The sequence below is a fragment of the Nannospalax galili genome, unplaced genomic scaffold (assembly GCF_000622305.1).
Source record: "Nannospalax galili isolate Female #2095 unplaced genomic scaffold, S.galili_v1.0 scaffold149, whole genome shotgun sequence".
Taxonomy (NCBI): domain Eukaryota; kingdom Metazoa; phylum Chordata; class Mammalia; order Rodentia; family Spalacidae; genus Nannospalax; species Nannospalax galili.
The window spans coordinates 2211282-2228715 of record NW_008359763.1 but is presented as its reverse complement, the minus strand read 5'-3'; the positions used below and the strand labels follow the sequence as shown (position 1 = coordinate 2228715).

General features: G+C 51.9%; 1 protein-coding gene across 9 annotated transcripts in view; it reads left to right on the top strand.

The window, feature by feature from the left end:
* The first annotated feature begins 5720 nt into the window (after nt 1-5720).
* The window catches only part of Agap1 (ArfGAP with GTPase domain, ankyrin repeat and PH domain 1), a 511278-nt gene continuing 499564 nt past the window's right edge, over nt 5721-17434 (top strand). For 2 of the 9 annotated variants that reach the window (XM_008823667.3, XM_008823666.3), the window contains exon 1: nt 6058-6284. In XM_008823667.3, coding sequence (XP_008821889.1) covers nt 6122-6284 — 163 coding nt within the window. In that variant the 5' untranslated portion in view covers nt 6058-6121. Of the gene's footprint in view, nt 6285-17434 lie in introns of all 9 variants that reach the window. The other 7 variants (XM_029558968.1, XM_008823668.3, XM_017795748.2 and 4 more) reach the window with 6 other exon arrangements.

The following is a 17434-nucleotide window of genomic DNA, read 5'->3' as shown; positions in this document are numbered from 1 at the left end:
CTTGTGATATTGTGTTGATGCTCAAAAAGTTTTGGAGTTTGAAGAATTTCTAGTCCTGGATTTTTGAGTTAGGAATGCTCAACTACCTATATCCCATTAAATTAATTTTACAGATATTCAATAAATGTGAAAATCTCTTAAAGAGTGACCTTAAGTGAAATAGTACTGCTGCTTATTTTGTTTACATTGCAGGACAACAGTCTTTGTAGCCTTAAAAACAAACTCTGACCTAAAAATATCAGTGCAAAAGAAATAAATATATAGACATCAGTTGTTGTGGTGCATGCTTGTAATCACAGTACTTGAGAGATTGCAGCAAAGGGATCAGAAGTTCAGGGTCATCCTCTGCTACATAGTGAGTTCAATGCCAACCTACACAAAACGAGCCCTTGTTTCAAAAAGGAAAAAAAACACAAAAAACAAAAAATAAATAAAGACTAGCCCAGTGAGCTGTCTCAGTGGGTGAAGTGCTCACTGAGCAAGCCTAGTCACCTGAGTGTGATCCCTGGAGTCCACACAAAGGTGGAGGGAGAGACTTGACTTCACAAAGTTGTCCTCCAACCTCCACATATATGCCATGGCGTATGCAGCCCCCATCATCTACACACACCCATAATAATGTTAATTTTTTTATTTATTTATGTATATGAGTGTTTTGCCTGCATGTATTTAAGTGCACTACGTGTGCAGTGCCCACGGAGGTTAGAAGAAGGTGTTGGATCCCCTGGAACTGGAGTTACCCACAGATGTTAGCCACCATTCGGGTGCTGTAAGCCAAACCCAGGTCCTCTGCAAGAGCAGCCAGTGCTCTTAACCACTGAGGCATCTCCCCTGCCCCAATAATAACATCTTGATATTTTATTTAGTATTTTTATTTTATGTGTATGAGTGTATTCCCTACATGTGTGTAAGTGCACCCGTGCCATGCGATGTCCGTGGAGGTCAGAAGGTGTCAGATCCTGTGGAACTGGAGTTATGGATGGTTGTTAGCCGCCATGTGGGTGCTGGGAACAGAACCCAGGTCCTCTGTAAGAGCAGCCGGTGCTCTTAACCACTGAGCCATCTGTTGAGCCCCACTAATAACATTTTAAAATAAATCTACCTGTGCTTTTCTATCTCCATCATTTTGAGGAAGCAAGCAAAGTTCTGGAGTGAGATTCTGAACAAGCTGGTGGTACCTGACCCATCAGGCCACACAAAGCTCCAGTCACCCTAAGGAGGTGTGGCTGGACCCAAGGCTGATCCTGGCAGTCCTGTGCTTCTTAGAGTATGTGTTGGTTATGTGTTGATGTGGATCCAAACTCCATAGCAAGCAGTAAGGGCACATTGGATAGTGGCAAGGTTTTATTGTGTCACAGACAGAACAGCATGTCCTCCCCTCCACAAACATCCTTCTTGGAGTCTGTGCAGATGTTACCTTATGTGAAAAAGGAGAATCTAGGTGGCAGGTGGAGGAGGGCCACAAGCCACACACACTACAGACTGGATGCTGAGAAGGTAATGGGAGGATTCCCATCAGACCCTGCAGAGGGGCCTGCACCCAGGAGACAACTTGATGGCAGCCTGGGAGTCCCTGTCAGACTGCTGACCTACAGACACGTAGGACAGCACCCATGTGCTTAAACCACTGAGTCTGGGGAAGCAATGGAGAGCTCACAACACAGCTTCAGGAGGTAAACCTTGGCCACCAGGTAAGGCCTGCTTAGAGGTGATGAGCAGAGGCTAGGGGAGCACAGTTCGCTTACTCTACACAACACTGTGACAAGCACTGGGCAGGACACGTGCTTTAGTCTTCTTGGCAGTCAAAGGTTAACAGGGGAGTAATTTGTTGGATACATGCTCTTCACCAGGCACTGTTACAGAGGCTATAAAACAGACAAAATACCAGTCCTCAGGGTTCACGGCAAAGGTAAACAATGAACAGCAGTAACTCAGATATGGATAGGAGGTGAGAACAAATTAAACAAGTGAATCAGTGCTCTGTGCTGCTGTAGAGCAGAAGCATAAACTTAGCTGCTTTTATTTACTTATCTATTTATTATGTGTTTGAGTGTATTGTCTGCATGTATATAAATGTACCCATGTGCAGTGCCTGTGAAGGTCAGAAGAGGGCTGCTATGTAGGTGCTGGGAATTGAACCCAGGTTCTCTGCAAGAGTAGCCGGTGCTCTTAACTGCCGAAGCATCTCTCCAGCCCCAAATCTAGCTATTAAACAATATAAGTTGATGGTCTTACAGTTCTGGAAGTAAGAAGTCCAAAGCAGGTTGACAGAACTGTGCTCCTTTTAGAACCTCTACAAAGGAATTCGTTTCCAGGGGCCACCCACATCCCTTGTCTAAAGGCCCCTTTCTCCATCCTCAAGGCCAGCTGAGTAGCATCTGCCAATGCCCCCACTCCCAGCCCTATCTGTTGTGTCATTTCTTTCTCTGACTTAGACACCTTCTTACAAAGACCCTGTGATGACAATGACCACCAAATAATCCAGAATAAGTTCTCCAGATCAAGGGCCTCAACTTGACCACAACAGCACAGCTCCTTTGCTGCTTCAGGTGCACAACTGTGGTTTCCAGGGTCCCAATGCATGCATTCTCAGAGACCAGCATTCTACCAGCAAAGTGAGAATCGAGTGTTGGTGAACAGGGAGCCATCTTCCAAAAGGTGTCAGAGAAGGTCTCCTTGAGAAGGTGGCTTTGGAGTGAAGGTGGAGGTGGTGATGTGGCTGGTAAAGGTTTAGGGAGAAGACACGCCTGAGAGATGAAACCTGTTGTCCCCAGGGATCAGCAAGTATCCTGGTCAGTGTGCCTGTAGAGGTAGGATGGGATGCTAGTAGAGGTACTCCTGTGAGAGGGGTCCTCTCGTGGCTGAATTGTGTCTTCCCAGATTCATATGCTGAAGTTCTAATCTCCACATCCTTAGAATTGGGACTTACTGAGAGAGTGGATCTTTAGAGGCAGCTAAATAAAGACAAGGTCATCAGGGTGGGTGCTAACTCAACAGGACTGCTGTCTTTAAAAGAGATCAGGACACAGACACATACAGAGGGATATTTGGTGAGGGCACAGTGAGAGGACAGGTTACCACAGGCTGAGGAGAGGTCATAGGAGACACCAGCCTTGCCAACATCTTCATATTGGGCTTCCAGTCTCAAGAAAGACAAGAAAATACATTTCTGCTTTCAAAGTTGTGTGTTTTATGGAGCTGTGCCACAGTGACTTGAGCTAACACAAGCTCTATAAAGGACTAGCTGCTTCTGTGAAGGATATGGGTCCTCTAAACGTAGGGTCTCTCCTGACACGGGCCCTCTAAGCCCAGGGTTCCTCTCCTATGGAACCACCCAGTGTGGCTTCACCCAGCCCTGGTGCCACCCTATTGAACTGGAATTCAGTTTACTGATGCACAAACAGACTAATGCTCTGCCCACTGCTACTGCTATGAGTAATAAAGTCCTTTGTTTCTGACCCAGGAGTCTTGTGTCTTCTGCCAACATTTCTTAGAATTGTGGCAGAAGCAGCAGCTCAGTTGGTGGAGTGCCTGGCTGGCACACAAAACCCCTAGGCTCAGTCCCCAGCACAGCATAACCAGGTACATGCCTGCCTTCCAGCATTTAGGAGGCCAGGGGATCAGAAGCTCAAGGCCATCCTTGGCTACATAGCAAGTTTGAGGCCAGCCTGGATACATGAGACTCTGTCAAAGGAAAACAAAGATGGTTGGGGAAAGCTGAAGCTTTGCCCTACTCTTGATGAAAGCCCAAGACTGGAGGCTCTGGAGGCTGGAGAGGATGGGAGGCGCTGAGGGTTTTGAACAGGGGAGAGCCATGATCTAAGATTGTAAGGTTCATGAGGACTACCTTCTAGAGAATAGGCTGTAGGAGGACAGGAAAGAGATGAATCCCCAGGTTCATTCTCTAGCAATAACTCAGGGGCTGGATGATCAACCCTCAGCAGGGTGATGGAAAGTTGGAGGCTCTAGATCTTCTAAAGGTGGAGCTGACATTCTGGGATATGACAGCAAGCAAAAAGGACCACAGTGTGAACAGAGGTCTGTGCTGTGGTGTGTGTGTGTGTGTGTGTGTGTGTGTGTGTGTGTGTGTGCAGAGCCCCGACAATTCATTTTTTTAAAGGAAGGGTCTCACTCTGAACCCAGGCTGGCCTTGAACTCACAGCAATTCTCTTGTCTCAGTCTCTTGAGTGCTGTGATTACAGGTTTCAGAATATAGCCCAAGACAAGGTGTATTCTGCCCACAGCTGAGGATTGGTTGAGAAGAGGAGGGGCAGGTGGACACAGGTTTGGTACCCAGGGGTGAGATCTGGGCTTGAGATAAAAATTTGATTTCCATTAACTTGTATGTGATATTAAAAACCGTAAGTCGGGAGATCAGACAAACAGAAGAGGACTAAAGGTCTCCCGAGCCTAGAACTTTGAGAAATACAAAGGAATCCCCAAGGTATAACGAAGCCAGACGTGTAGAAAAGGTGAGACTGGGTAAGACCACGGAGTTGGGGTTTCAAAGGTGCGGTTGTGACAAACTGTTTCTAATAGCATGGGGCCACATAACTACATTTGTTACTGGGGTTACTACCAAATGCAAAGTCAGAGGCATATCACAGAGGGAGCCAGGGCCTCTGCAGTGTCGGGGCCAAGGAAAGCATGCTGAATTTTAAAAGGGCCAGTACGCCTGTTTGGGAAATCTTGGAACCCTGGAGAAAAACAGCTTGGCTGCTAGGCTGCCATTTGCTTGTGTGTGAACCAGGTAAGGCGCAGGACACTTGAAGCAGGAATGTGGGGCTGGCTGGGTTGTTTTAGAAATACTCCTGGATGGCTGGGACACGGACTCCACCATAGCGCACAAACCAGGGCCTGCGGGGCCGCCCATCTGCCCTGCGCTTACGAAATCCGCAGCAACCCTATACACTTGGAGCCTGCGGGATGAGCTCCCGGGGCTGCTGCAGTGCGGTCCAGTCTCGCGGGGTTCCTCAGGCTGAGCTAACATGGGGTTGGTGTAGGGTGAGCCGGCAAGGGGTTGGGGAGCCGCTCGAAGCAGGTAGCGGGCGCTCAGAGCGCCGCAGCTTGGACCCCACAGCTCAGTTCTGCAAAATTTTAGTGCCTGGGACGCCCCCATGGCACCTCGCCCCTTGCATCCCGCTTCAACTTCAGTTCACCGATGGAGAGTGCCCACGACCCTCATGTCCTCTTCGCCTTAGGGAAGGGAATCCACTTTTTAAGGAGCACTCCCGCTGGGTTCAGAAGATGAGCTAGAAAGTTACAAACCCCAAAGACAGGTCTCGGGACCCCGTGGCACGTCGCAGAGGTTTCTTAAAGCGCGCAGCTTGGAAACAAACAAAAGCGCGGCTGGGCTGGCGAGGTCTCCCCGGTGCCGAGCCGCAGGGGAGGGGGGCTGCAAAGGGGCAGTGGGGACCACCGGGAGGGCCGGGCACCGAGGAGACCCCCGGGCAGCTGCGAGCCACGCGGGTCTCCGCGGACAGCAGGGACGGCGGTATCACGGCTCCCCGCCCGCCCCGCCCCGTGCGCAGGGATGCGAGCGCCCGGCGTACCCTCTGCGCTCACGGGCCGGTCGGGGGCGCGGACTACAAGTCCCAGGAAGCCCAGAGGCAGCGCGGGGCGGGGCCTGGCGCAATTCCCCAGGATCCGGCGCGCTGGGAAGCGCCGCGGAGGACGCAGCGGCGGCGGCCGGAGGGCGGTGAGCGCGGGCGGGGGGCTCTGCAGACCGCGCACGGCGCTGGGGGGACCGGGTGCGCTGATCGGCGCAGCACTCGCACCCGAAGCCGCCAAGCCGTGCGTCCCCGAGCTGCGAGGCCACTGCCCCGCTTGGGGGGTTGGGGGGGCGCTCGGCCCCGGCGCCTGCAGCCTGCGCTTTAATGGCTGCTCGGCCGGGCAGCGCATAGTGCTGGAAGGAGGCTGCGGCGCGCCCAGGCGCCCGAGCGAGCCTTCTCCGGGGCCGGCCGCGCTCCATGGCGCCGCGCTCTCCCCGGACGGCCTCGCCGCCGGCGGGCCGGGCTCCTCCCGGGGCTGCTGCGGCGCCCCGGGCTCTCGGTGGTCCGCGGGGCTCCGGGGCGCGGGGCGGTGGCGGGGGGCGCGCGGCTCCGGGCGCGGCGCCTGCACCATGAACTACCAGCAGCAGCTGGCCAACTCGGCTGCCATCCGGGCCGAGATCCAGCGCTTCGAGTCGGTCCACCCCAACATCTACTCCATCTATGAGCTGCTGGAGCGCGTGGAGGAGCCAGTGCTGCAGAACCAGATCCGGGAGCACGTCATCGCCATCGAAGGTGAGGGCCAGGCCGCCCCGGGGCTGCTGGAAAGCGCGCGGGGGAGCGGGCGCCCCTGGCGCGGCGGGGGTGTGCGCGCGCGTGTCCACACGCGGCGGCTCGGCCCGGGGACCACTGCGGGGTTCTGGCCGGGCAAGGCCGGCCGCGCCGCCAGCCTGCCGGGGAAGGTGGATCGTCCGCGTTAATTTGATAATGGACAATAGAGTCTCTCTGGTGAGAAGTGGCACTCTGCCTCCGCGTCCTGGGCCGCCTCGATGTCCCGGCCCTGCCGACGCCGGCGGCCAGCTGCCGGGGATGGCGCCGCTCCACCCGTGACAGGTTATCAGGCCCGGCCTGAGGGACTTGCTGCTGGACGTTGAAGATGTGTTTGGTGAAGCGCTGCTGCTGGCGGTCAGCGTGTTTGCAGTCGCTTCCAGGCTGTCTTCTTGCCCAGTTCGGGGATAAGGGGGAGACAGTTTGACTTGGCCCGTGTAGGGAGCCAGTGGGGCCCGGGCAACATCGTGTTCAAGTGTAGGACCGGCCTTCATGGTGTGCTTTGTACCCAAAGTCCTGGGTCAAATCAGGACCTTATTAGGAAGGCAGGCCAACCCCCCCCCCCCGTCTTGCTGAAGGGGGCATTTTGACGTACCTGGCACTTGGGGACCACCTCAAGAGGAGGATCTGCTGCCTGTAAGCCTGCGGCAGTTGGAGGGGGCTTGGCAGAGCCCTGGTGTCAGGCTGGGCAGTGTCCCTGCAGGAGACGGGAGCTGGTCGCCTTGCCAGCCAATGGCTTCAGTCTCGTTACAGGCTCCTGGACTGTTTTCCTTATTTTGTTCTTTGGTTCTGCCACCACTCACCTGGTGGAGCAGGTGGCATCAAAGTGGGTGATGTGGTGCCTTAACCCAGCCAGTGGATTAGCAGTCTGTCCCCTTGAGTTTCTGTTGGCCAGTGATGACCAAAGGCCTGCAGGGTGGCTTGATTTACTATAATACCATGTCCTGCCAAAGGCTGGAGAGACCTCTGGTGAGGAACATTGGAATGTTTCAAGCCCAGCAGGAGTGTGTTCAAAAACAGGTGTAGGCACCATCCTGCTCCCCTGCCCCTGGGGGGTGAGAAGACCTCAGCTTGGCTTTGGCCCTGTGCGGTCTGAACTTCTAACCCCAAACTGTTTGAAACTTGGCTGCTTAGGTGGAGAAGGTGAATGCTGTGTTGCCGATCCCCTTGGCATCTGGCGGCCTCATGGACTTGAACCGCATCCCAGACAGGCTGGCAGACTGACTTGACTATCCACAGGAGGCTTGGGCATTCCAGGGGAGGGTCCCAGCAAGTTCTAACCTTAGGAGGTCCTGGCTGTCAGTTCACATGGGCCCTCTGTACATGGCTGCCCTGGTGACTTCATTTGTTTCCAGACCCACTAAAGAGCCTGGGCCTCAGTGTGTCTCAGACTTGTGGGGGATGCTCGGCCCTGTACCCACCAGCTGATGATTGATCGGGAGATATGCATAGGTTCCTCCAGCAGTGTCTGGGTCCCTGTGGGGAGCAGCGAAGGGTGCCCTGTGCTGCTCTCAGATACCTCTGCCCAGCTTTCTGGCTGCAGCCACACAAAGTCTGGTGAAACTCTTTGAAAGTGGTGCCAGAGCTGGTGCCAGGGTGGAACACACCTGCCAAGAGCACCTTGCTGTACGAAGACCTCCAGCTGGGGGTGACTCATGGCGCCTCATTCTCATTTCCTACACTTGAGGTTGCACTCTGGGGTCTTGCACTTCCAGGGAAGCAATCTGACTTTCTAGCAAGAGGATGTGGTTGCATCTCTCTTTTATTTGTGTGGTTCTGAGGTGATGGTTTCTTGATCGCTTCGTGCTTACCTTTACACCATGATTTGAGCCCCTTGTCATTCTTAGTAAAGCGCAGACTAATGGACAGATCCTGCTCAAGGCTCTGTTATTTCTGTTTGGCGTAGGAATGCCCGTACTGTGCAGGGCTGTAGCTGATTCAGTGAGGGACAAGAAGCGTGCAGATCTGTCTCTGTTCTTTGCACTGGTTTCAGTACTAGCATGCTCATTTGTGTAGAGCGTGAGCACAGATGTTTCTGTATTCACAGTGACCCCATTTTAAGTAGAGGAGGAGGTGGGGGTTCAGGAGCGATGATGACCTCTGAACGTTTGAGGGAGGTTGTTCAAAGTGGCTGCTGAACTAGAGGATCATTTAGCCCCAGGTCTCCGGCGTCCCAAAGCCTCACCCTGCCTGTTTGTTAAAATGGAATGGTCAGTCTGTCCGTGTCAGTTGGGTCTTCCATCTGCTCCATTGATGTTTGGCAGGGGAGATGATGGCTGGGTTGTGGCAGGATAACATTTTTGAGTCAGAAGAGAACTGTGAATGTGTTGAAACATTTTTTATGGAGATTTCATACGTGTGTATAATGTGCTTTGATGAAATGCACCCCATTCCCTCCCTTCCAGTTCCTTCCCTAGCCCCCCACCACTTACCTTCCAACTTCATGTCTCCCCTGTCCTGCCAATCTACTTAGTGCTATCTATATGTGCACGCCATAGAACCATTCACTGGAGCATTCAGGGGCCTCCTTGAAGAAAACTTAATTTCTCTCTCCAGCAGCCATCAATTGCAAATAATGTGTCATCTGGTGGTGGGAGTTAACGAGCCCTCCCCTGGCCTTGCTGGGATACTGGCTTGATGTTGTGTAGCTCTTGTGCACAAGGAGCTCCTGTGTGCATCGGTCAGACGCGCACCACTTCTGGCTCTTACAGTCTTTCCACCCCCTCCTCCCCTGTGATCTCTGAGCCTTAGGGGAATGGGGTGTGACACAGCTGTGCCTTGTAGAGCCTAGTGAGCATTCCTGAGTCTGGTAGTCTCTGTATGTTGACCAGTTGTGGGTCTCTTGATTTAATTACCGTCTACTGCAAAAACAAGCTTCTCTGATGTGGAATGGGAGGTGCACAAATCTTTAGGTATAAAGTTAAGAATTTAGGGCACATTTTGATGTTATGTCTATTTAGCAGAATAATAGTGGTAGGTTCTCTCCTGGGGCCTATGACCTAGCCGTCATAGGCTTCTGGCCCAGTTAACTGTCAGGCATGGGTTCCATCTTGTGGAGTGGTCTTTAAATTCAGTCAGAAGGTGATTGGTTGCTTCTATAATATTCGTGCCACTATTGCACATTGGGGGATATCCTGCCATAGTTACTGTAGGTCGCAGTTCACAGATGAGTTAGGTTGTTGAACACCTTTCTCCTCTGGTAGTGTAAATCTGCCAGCACTGTGGAAGCTAGCCAGTAGGGAGGAAGTTTCCAGGTCAGTACCAGCTTGATTTCTCCATGTTCAGTGACTCAGGCATGTGGTGTCTTCAGTACTGGGGTCCTACCCTCAAGTTCTAGAGTGTAACCAAGAGCAGTGGCAATACTCTGTAATGTTTGGAGAAGGGGTCTGTGGGACTCCACTGAGACTAACAGCTCTTGGGGGACTGGAGAGATGACTCAGTGGTTAAAAGCACTTGCTGTTCTTTTAGAAGACCTGAGTTCAGTTCCTAGCACTCATGTTGTGTGACTTACAGCTGCTTATAACTCTAGCTTCAAGGGAATCCTCTTTTGGCCTCTGCACACAGGCTGTGCCCCTGCCCCCCCAAAGTAAAAATGAAATAAATCTTTTTAAAAAGGCTAAGAGGTGCCGGGCTTGGTGGCACGTGCCTTTAATCCCAGCACTTGGGAGGCAGAGGCAGGCGGATCTTTTTGAGTTCAAGGCCAGCCTGGTCTACATAGTGAGTTCCAAGACAGCTGGGGCTACAGGGAGACCCTGTCTCAAAAAGACAAAAAAAAAAAAAAAAAGTTAAGAGGAAACAGATTTGGACAGCTGTGTCTTCATTAATACTGAGTCCAGAAGGCAATGCCTTCGGAGTACAGGATGGAACATGCTTGGAGGAGCCATGAATGAGTGTGTGATACCACTACAATAACTGAACTCCCCCACCATCTGCCCTCCTGTGACTCCGAGTGAAGTGTGACAGGCTGCAAAACAGTAGTCCTGTGTTTCAAAATATAGCCATTTCTAATCAGAGAAGTGTGAGAGTATCGTAGCAGGTAGTTTAAAAATCACTTGTCATTTTGGAGCCTGTCCAGTCGCACTTCTCTCATCCGCATGCACACACAGAGCTGAGGTCTCGCTAACAAAGTCTTTGGATTGCCGTAACAGGCCCTTTTCAGTGTTGGAACTTTTGAAGATACCATTTCTTATTGATGGTACATGCCAGCACTTGCCGTGCCTTGATGTGTTTTAAAACCTCCCTGCTTTCCAGCATCTTCAGGAGTTACTGCTCTTGGGGTGAGGTAGGGTCTTGGGAAAGAGGAGGGTGTTTTGGCTGCTGCTTCTGCCACAGCGAGTCATGTTTGACCAGGGTTGGAAAAATCTCTTAAAGGTGGACTGAATGTGTTTTTAGTTGCAAGAACTCACTGAGATTCCCAAATAAAAGTGGGTTGCTAATACTGTCTGTAGGCCTGGGTACATGTGATTTCGCACTCACCCTTGTTTTAAAACATTACCATCTCAGGGCTGGATAGATGGCTCAGAGGTTAAGGGCACTGACTGCTCTTGTAGAGGACCCGGGTTCGATTCCCAGCACCCACATGGCGGCTACGAACGGTCCTTAACTCCAGTTCCAGGGGAATCTGAAGCCTCTGCTGACCTCCGTGGCATTGCACGACATGGGCACACCCACATACATGCAGGCAATACTCGCATACACATAAAATTAAAAAACAAAACAAAAAACATTACCATCTCAAAAAAGCAGGGTTTTCTTTAATCTTTCTCACTTTGAGAATACCCCTCACTCCTGACTCTGGGGTTTAAGGAAACATCAGTTGAGACCAGCAGATTCCGACTGTTCTGAGGGGCCTGGCCTGCTGTGTAGCAGGTGCCTTTGCCGCAGTTCCTGGGACCTGCCTCGCCGCCAGTCAAGTAGCCTGTCCAGGCTTCTCCTCCCCTTCTTCCTCAGAGACTGTCTGGGGTGGATGGGTTGGGGCAGATGAGTCAGCTCACTCTCCTGTTCAATAAAACTTGTTCTTTTAAAGCTAAAACCTCTATCCGTGATCACATACTATAATTCAACCTGCCAGTCGCAGAGCCAGGGTGAGTGCTGGCCCAGCCACTTATTCAGCCCAGTGCATGTCCCAGCCTACTGGACACTGATGGGAGGAAATTCAGCATCAGTATTTGGGGGAACCTGGGAGATGTTAGGGAGTCTGCCCAATCCCATGATGCAGTTCTGCTGAGTACTTAACCTGTGTCATGTCAGTTCCTCTTGTGGGAATCCCACAATATAGATGCCACGTCTGCTGCCCAGGAAGTGAAGGCAGCTTGCTGGGAGGTGAGCTGGCCGCAGGAGGTGAAGATGGGGTCCTGCTGTTCACAGTTCCCGTAGCAATTTGGGCAAGCCATCTGAAACGTGTGTGCCCTTGACCTGGGAAGGGAAGGGTTTGAGGGTGCCCCAGATAACTGAGGCATCTTGTTCTCTCTGGAGCTGCTTCCTGCAGCAGCTCTCATCGGAGTTTGTTTTTGTGGAGTTTGTTTAGTCTGGTTGCTGCAGGTGTGTATGTTTAGGGAAACCAGTTCTTTCTTTCTGCCTCTGGTAAGTCTTTTCTGTTAGGCATTGGCTGCCCTGCTGGTAATATCTCAGGTTTAATTAGAGGTGGCAGGTTCACCTCCTCCGAAAAAACAGAACTCCACTGGCTCAGCGTGGAGTGTTGTGACTGACACTCAGGGCCCTGCGTGATCTGGTGGCCTCCAGGAGGCCGGCTTCAGGCTTTCAAGATATGGCATGGATGCCTCTTCGCTGAGATGCCATGAAGCCTGGCCTGTGTCAGTGCTACCCGCAGCTGGCCTGGGCTTATTGAGGATTCACTTGCCACAGAGCTGGCATTTTCTCCTCCTTGGTGGTATTGACAGAGTTCTTTCTCCTGAAGACGTGAAATCCAGACCCAGAGTGCAGAAGTTAGGGCTGAGCACCTCTGGTCTGGTGCATTACCGTGGATGGGTAATGTCATGTGTTTGTGGTGGAAATGCCATTTTCTTTACTGTATGTAGGTAGGTAGGGGAAATAAAATCTTGATAAACCTTGGTAGCTTTCTCAACCTAATAGGCTGGGCTGTTCTTTCTATGTTGGGAGCCAGTGACTCAGTATGACCCAGAGGGATCCTGAGTGACAGACTATACTGGTGTAGTAGGGTGCTGATGTGTCACTCTATAGTGGCTCCCAAATTTGAGCGTGTAAGCAAATGCCGAGGGTTTGTGAAGGCAGATTGCACCCCACTTTGTGGTTCTGTGGGGCTGGAGTGGGCCTGAGAACATACTCCTAGCAAGGTTTGTGGTCTGCTGCTGTGGTCCAGGACCCCACTTTGAGCAGTGAGGAGGAAATGGAGCTTCAGTTGGCTGGGCACTTGTCTGGGTGGACACTCTTTTTCCCTGCAGTGTTCACAGCTAGCAGGGGGTCCCCATCAGTCGCTCAGGGAGTTGCTAGTGTCACATAGTTTAAACAGAGTGAAGAGGGGCTGGAAAGCCAGGCTGAATGGTTTTAAGTTCATGTTTAAAAGGAGAGAGCACCCTGTGAGTGTGGAGTCTTGGGGTGTGATCAGGTGAAATTCGGGCCTTGTTACAAAGGGGTCTGGTGGAGAGCGGAACTCATGGTACCTTGGTTCCTCCTAAGTCAGGCTGAGGCTCTGGATTGTGTCCTGTCTTTTGGAGGGTGGATTTTTAGTGTAGTCTCATGCAGATTTAGATGGGGCTCTTCAGAAGTCACTTCTTACAATTCAGTGGATGATACATTTTCTCACCACTCTTTCCAAGCAGAGCGCCTCTGTAGAAGAGAGTTGCTGTATGTTATCAGCAGCTTACAAGCGCTGCTGCGGAGGAGCCTGAAGGAAGTGACTCACAGGGAAGACAGGCAGCTACCCAGCTGTGGGACCTTACACCAAATCCCGTGCCCCTCTTAGCACCGCCTCTGCTTTTGTCCAAACCAGGCTTTTTCCTCTGTTGCAACTAAACCCTTTGCTTTGCACCTTCCTCTTCTTCCTGGAGGTGCGTGCTGTTTGCCAGTCTCTGGCTGGTTCGAACTACTGATCTGGTTTTATTTCATATTTCCCAACATTCAGACAGATCTGTGTCCCCTCCGTGCCCCCTTCCTGACACTCCAAGACCTCAGGATCTTTGCACCCTCAGTCTAAGTAATTGAGTCTGGCAAAGCGGGATGAGGCGTAGTTATTTTTAAAGCCCAGATGTGGGGTTCTGATCTGAACCTGAGCTACATAATTCCTTCTCTTTGTTAAGTACCTTTTTCTGAGAAGGAAAATGCATTCTACAGATGTTAATCTCTAATCTTTGTAGCATCTGTTATTTTTGTTCTGGGATTGGAGAGCAAGGCTTTGTATGGTACATAGAGAGCCCTGGCCTCCAGGAGGGCGAGAGGGACTTTTGGTTCCCCTTGTCCGCACCCGGACATGTGCCTTTCCTGAGCTGTAGAGGCTCCCCATGGGGCAGGGCCAGCATTGTCTTTTAGGTACAGCCCCTTTACCTTCCAGTGTGGTCTATTCACAGCTGACCAAGGCCAAGGGCTGGAGGCTAGAGGCCAGAGGGGGTATCAGGGCTGTGTCTGGAGCCAGGGAGGGAGGGAGAACAAATACCATGTGGACAGAAGTTGTTAATGGAGCCTTTGAATAACTAGCCAAATAGCTTGTTTGTCTGCAGGGTCGGGACATTTTCCATAAAGAGCAGACTAAATATAGGCTGGAGGGTGGGGACCAGGGCCCACGAGGGGGCCGTCACTGCCCTGGTATTGTTTCTTCCACTGGTAATCAGGACCGCCACCAGCCCCGAACAGGTGGCCACCCTGCTCGCTCTGGGAACAGATTGGGGTTTTGTTTAAGCTCATTTGCACATTTCACACTTCTCCCGCTGTTTGGGGGGATTGTCTTTTTCGGGCTACAGTGTTGGAGTATTTGTGCAGTGTTTCTACATAAGCAACTGTCTCATCCTTAAAGCGGCTCATGCGGGCTGCCCATCATTAGCATCATGGGTAGAAGCTTTTAAGAGTGGGAAACACTTTCCATGGCTCTGGGGGAAGAATTCCAAATCATCACCAAGTTTGCAGATCGTTTCTGTTTGGTCTCCTGTCATGTCATCAGGCTATAGCAAATAGGACGATACTCATAACAGCTTAAGACCGGGCTGTCACAGTATCCACAGGTCACAGACTAGAGGGAAGCAGTCGCTTTAGGAGGGTTTAGTTTTAATGCAAGAGTTATACTTTTACTTAATATGGCTATCCTAACAGTACTGAAAGAAAAAAAGTGTTATTTTTATTTTCACAGGAGCCCCTGTGTGGTTCCCCATCCCCCTTCATGTGCTGGGGATGTGTATCAGTTGGTTTTCTCATTACTGTGACAAAATACCAGAAAAAAAGCAACTTTAGGAAGGAGGGGTTTATTGTGGTTTAAGGGTGCAGTCCCGTGGCAGGAGTGCGGAGCAGCTGCTCACATCACACCAGTCAGGAAGCAGAGGGCGATGCGTGTTTGCTCAGCTCCCTTTCTCCTTTTTATTAAGTTCAGGAGGCCAGCCCATGGAGTGGTTCCACCCACCTTCAGGCTAGATCTTCCCACCCAATAAACCCTGTCTAGAAACTCCCTCCCAGACATGCTCAGAGGCTTGTCTCCTAGGTGATTGGAGCTCCTGTTAAGTTGACCATCACCTGCATACATGTCCCAATAGATGCTTTTCCAGACCATCAGCTGCAAACACGTCCCAAAGCTCTGCTGTGTGAGTTGTGTGGCTTCTGGCTGGCAGCATTCAGCGGTCTGGGCTGCTGCAAGCCAATCCCCTGACTTCCTGCTCGTATCTGCTGTCAGCTGCCTCTGAGCCATGTGGGTTTGGGAATGGTGGGATTGAGAGCACTTCAGAGGCCCTCATTTTGGAACCCCCTTGTTTGGACATAGACTGACCCCATTTATCACCAGCATTCAGATAGGCCAGACACTGACCAGTGGCAGGGTCGAGGCTCATGCGCCTCCTGCTCTGCCAGAAGGTGCTTGGGGGCCTGGTCTTGGCTGTCATGAGCAGTGTTGCGGGGCATGCTGGCTGATGTGCCCTTTGCTTCCCGTGTGTCCTAATGTCTGCGGGGTACAGGTTAGGAGGGGAGCAGTGTCTTCTGGCTTCCTTCCTCTGCACACAGTAGTCAGGTAGAGCGAGGTCATCTCAGCCATCTGGACACCCAGGGTGTACACCCTATCTAGATTTTATCCATCTTTACTTTAAAGGGCTGAGTGACCAGTGCCTTAGACATCAGGTTTTCAGTTCTAGAGTGGTCTGCTGATTTTCCCTTCTTGGTTGAATACTGGTGCTGTGTGTGTATAGCTTGTGTGTGAAGCCCCACGCCAGGCAGCCTTGGCCTTTGGATGGGACTGGAGAGCTTGGACCCTTGGACCCTGCCTGACTCCCAGTGGACTCTGGGCAGCAGGGGGGTGGGTGGCCAGGTGGAGTCCCCTCACCCTCTGCTCTCTGCCCTGGGTTGGAGGTGACTGTTGGGCCCTCCTTGAAAGGACACTGGCTCTCAGTGCTGGTCTCTTCATCCATGATCCTAATAGTAACATATTAGCACTGTTCAGTTTCTGTTGTTTGTATAATTAGAGAAAAGGCTCAAAGGGAAGAAAGCAAAGCCAAGTGTTGCCAACTGGATCTCAGGGGCTGTTTTCTTTCTTCCTGCTGCTGTCCTGGGAGCTGCCCCTCCCCCTCCACACAGCCCTGGCCCAGCAGGGCCAACCAGGAAGGACACAGGGACTGTGGATCAGAGCTGTGTGAATTTCTCCAGTGGCTCTGTAAAGACAAATATTTATTTTGAGGGCTGGTGGTGGGAGGGCCGCTTGTCCTCACTTTGTTTGGGATGGGAAGTAGCTATGTGAGCCACAGAGGAGAGGTTTTCTCCAGCTCTGGCTGTGGGCAGGACTGGGCTCTGAGGCTGGCGGGTGATCATCCCCCTGTGGGGTGGGGTCAGTGAGGGCCCAGAAAGCTCTCTCACCGAAAAGACTATCAGTATTTTTTTTTTTTTCCTTCCTCAAAATTTTTCCACTTGGCCTGTGTTTCTCAACCTGTGTTACCTTACTGGTCACTGTGGGCTGAGGAATGCCTCGTGTATCTGGTTCCATGATGATGTACACCTTGGAGGCTCTTCTGCTGAGGCTTCCCAGTACCCCCTGCTCCTTATCAGGCTCCCAGCTCTTCAGGAGGAGCTGTGCGAGCTGCTGGCATTGTGGGCAGCTGCAGTCTGCCTTCTGCACACCTGCTGCCTTCCAGGGTGGCAAATGGGGCTTGGTTGTTACAGCAGCGCTGCTTACTCTGCTGAGAGAGGCTCAGAGTCCCACAGGGAGCTGACGTAGTGAGGCTGCTTTTCCAGAACCCACCGTCCACTGCTGGTGGGATGCAGGTGCCTGACTTACTCAGACTTTTCATGTTGCAGGTGGCCTGGTTGGAGAACGCTGAGCCTCAGAGCCTCATGGCCTCCCCTGCATGGGAAGCTACAACCCTCCTCTGCCCGTGGCTGGAAGCACTGGCTTGGTTTTGCTGACTGGTGTGTAGTGAAAGCTTCCTCTGAGTAGATGCTGCTCTCCTTTCTTAGCCCCCTAGGTCCAGCAGCGAGCACATCCCACTCAAGAGCAGCTTGAGACTTATGTGGTCAAAGTGGTTTACAACCAAGAGATTTGATTTGAGAATTTAGCACCTTCCAGTTCAACGTTTTAAGATGAAAACCTTGAAGCGTACTGAGGAGTTGGATGACTGCAGAGCTTTTCCAAGCCTGCCACCCCAAGCCCCTCTTTCCGCCTACCCAGAGGGCGACCGAACGAGCACTGTTTGTGTTAGCCCTTTGCGAAGTTTGCCCACTGGTCCTGCTTTGGCTTGGAACTTGGAGAGCTTTTGGACAATGCAGTGCAGGTACTGAGTCAGACTACCGGTGTGGCTGGGCACAGTGGAGTCAGGGTGCCTTCTACATGGGCTGGAATGAAAGTGTGTCTCATTCTTTTGGGTATGTGGGAGGACTGTTTTGTTGCCTTAACCTTGATGCAGTTCACAGATGAATCCAAAGGAAGTGTGTGTCCTGATTTAAAGTCCCAGGGCCGTGTG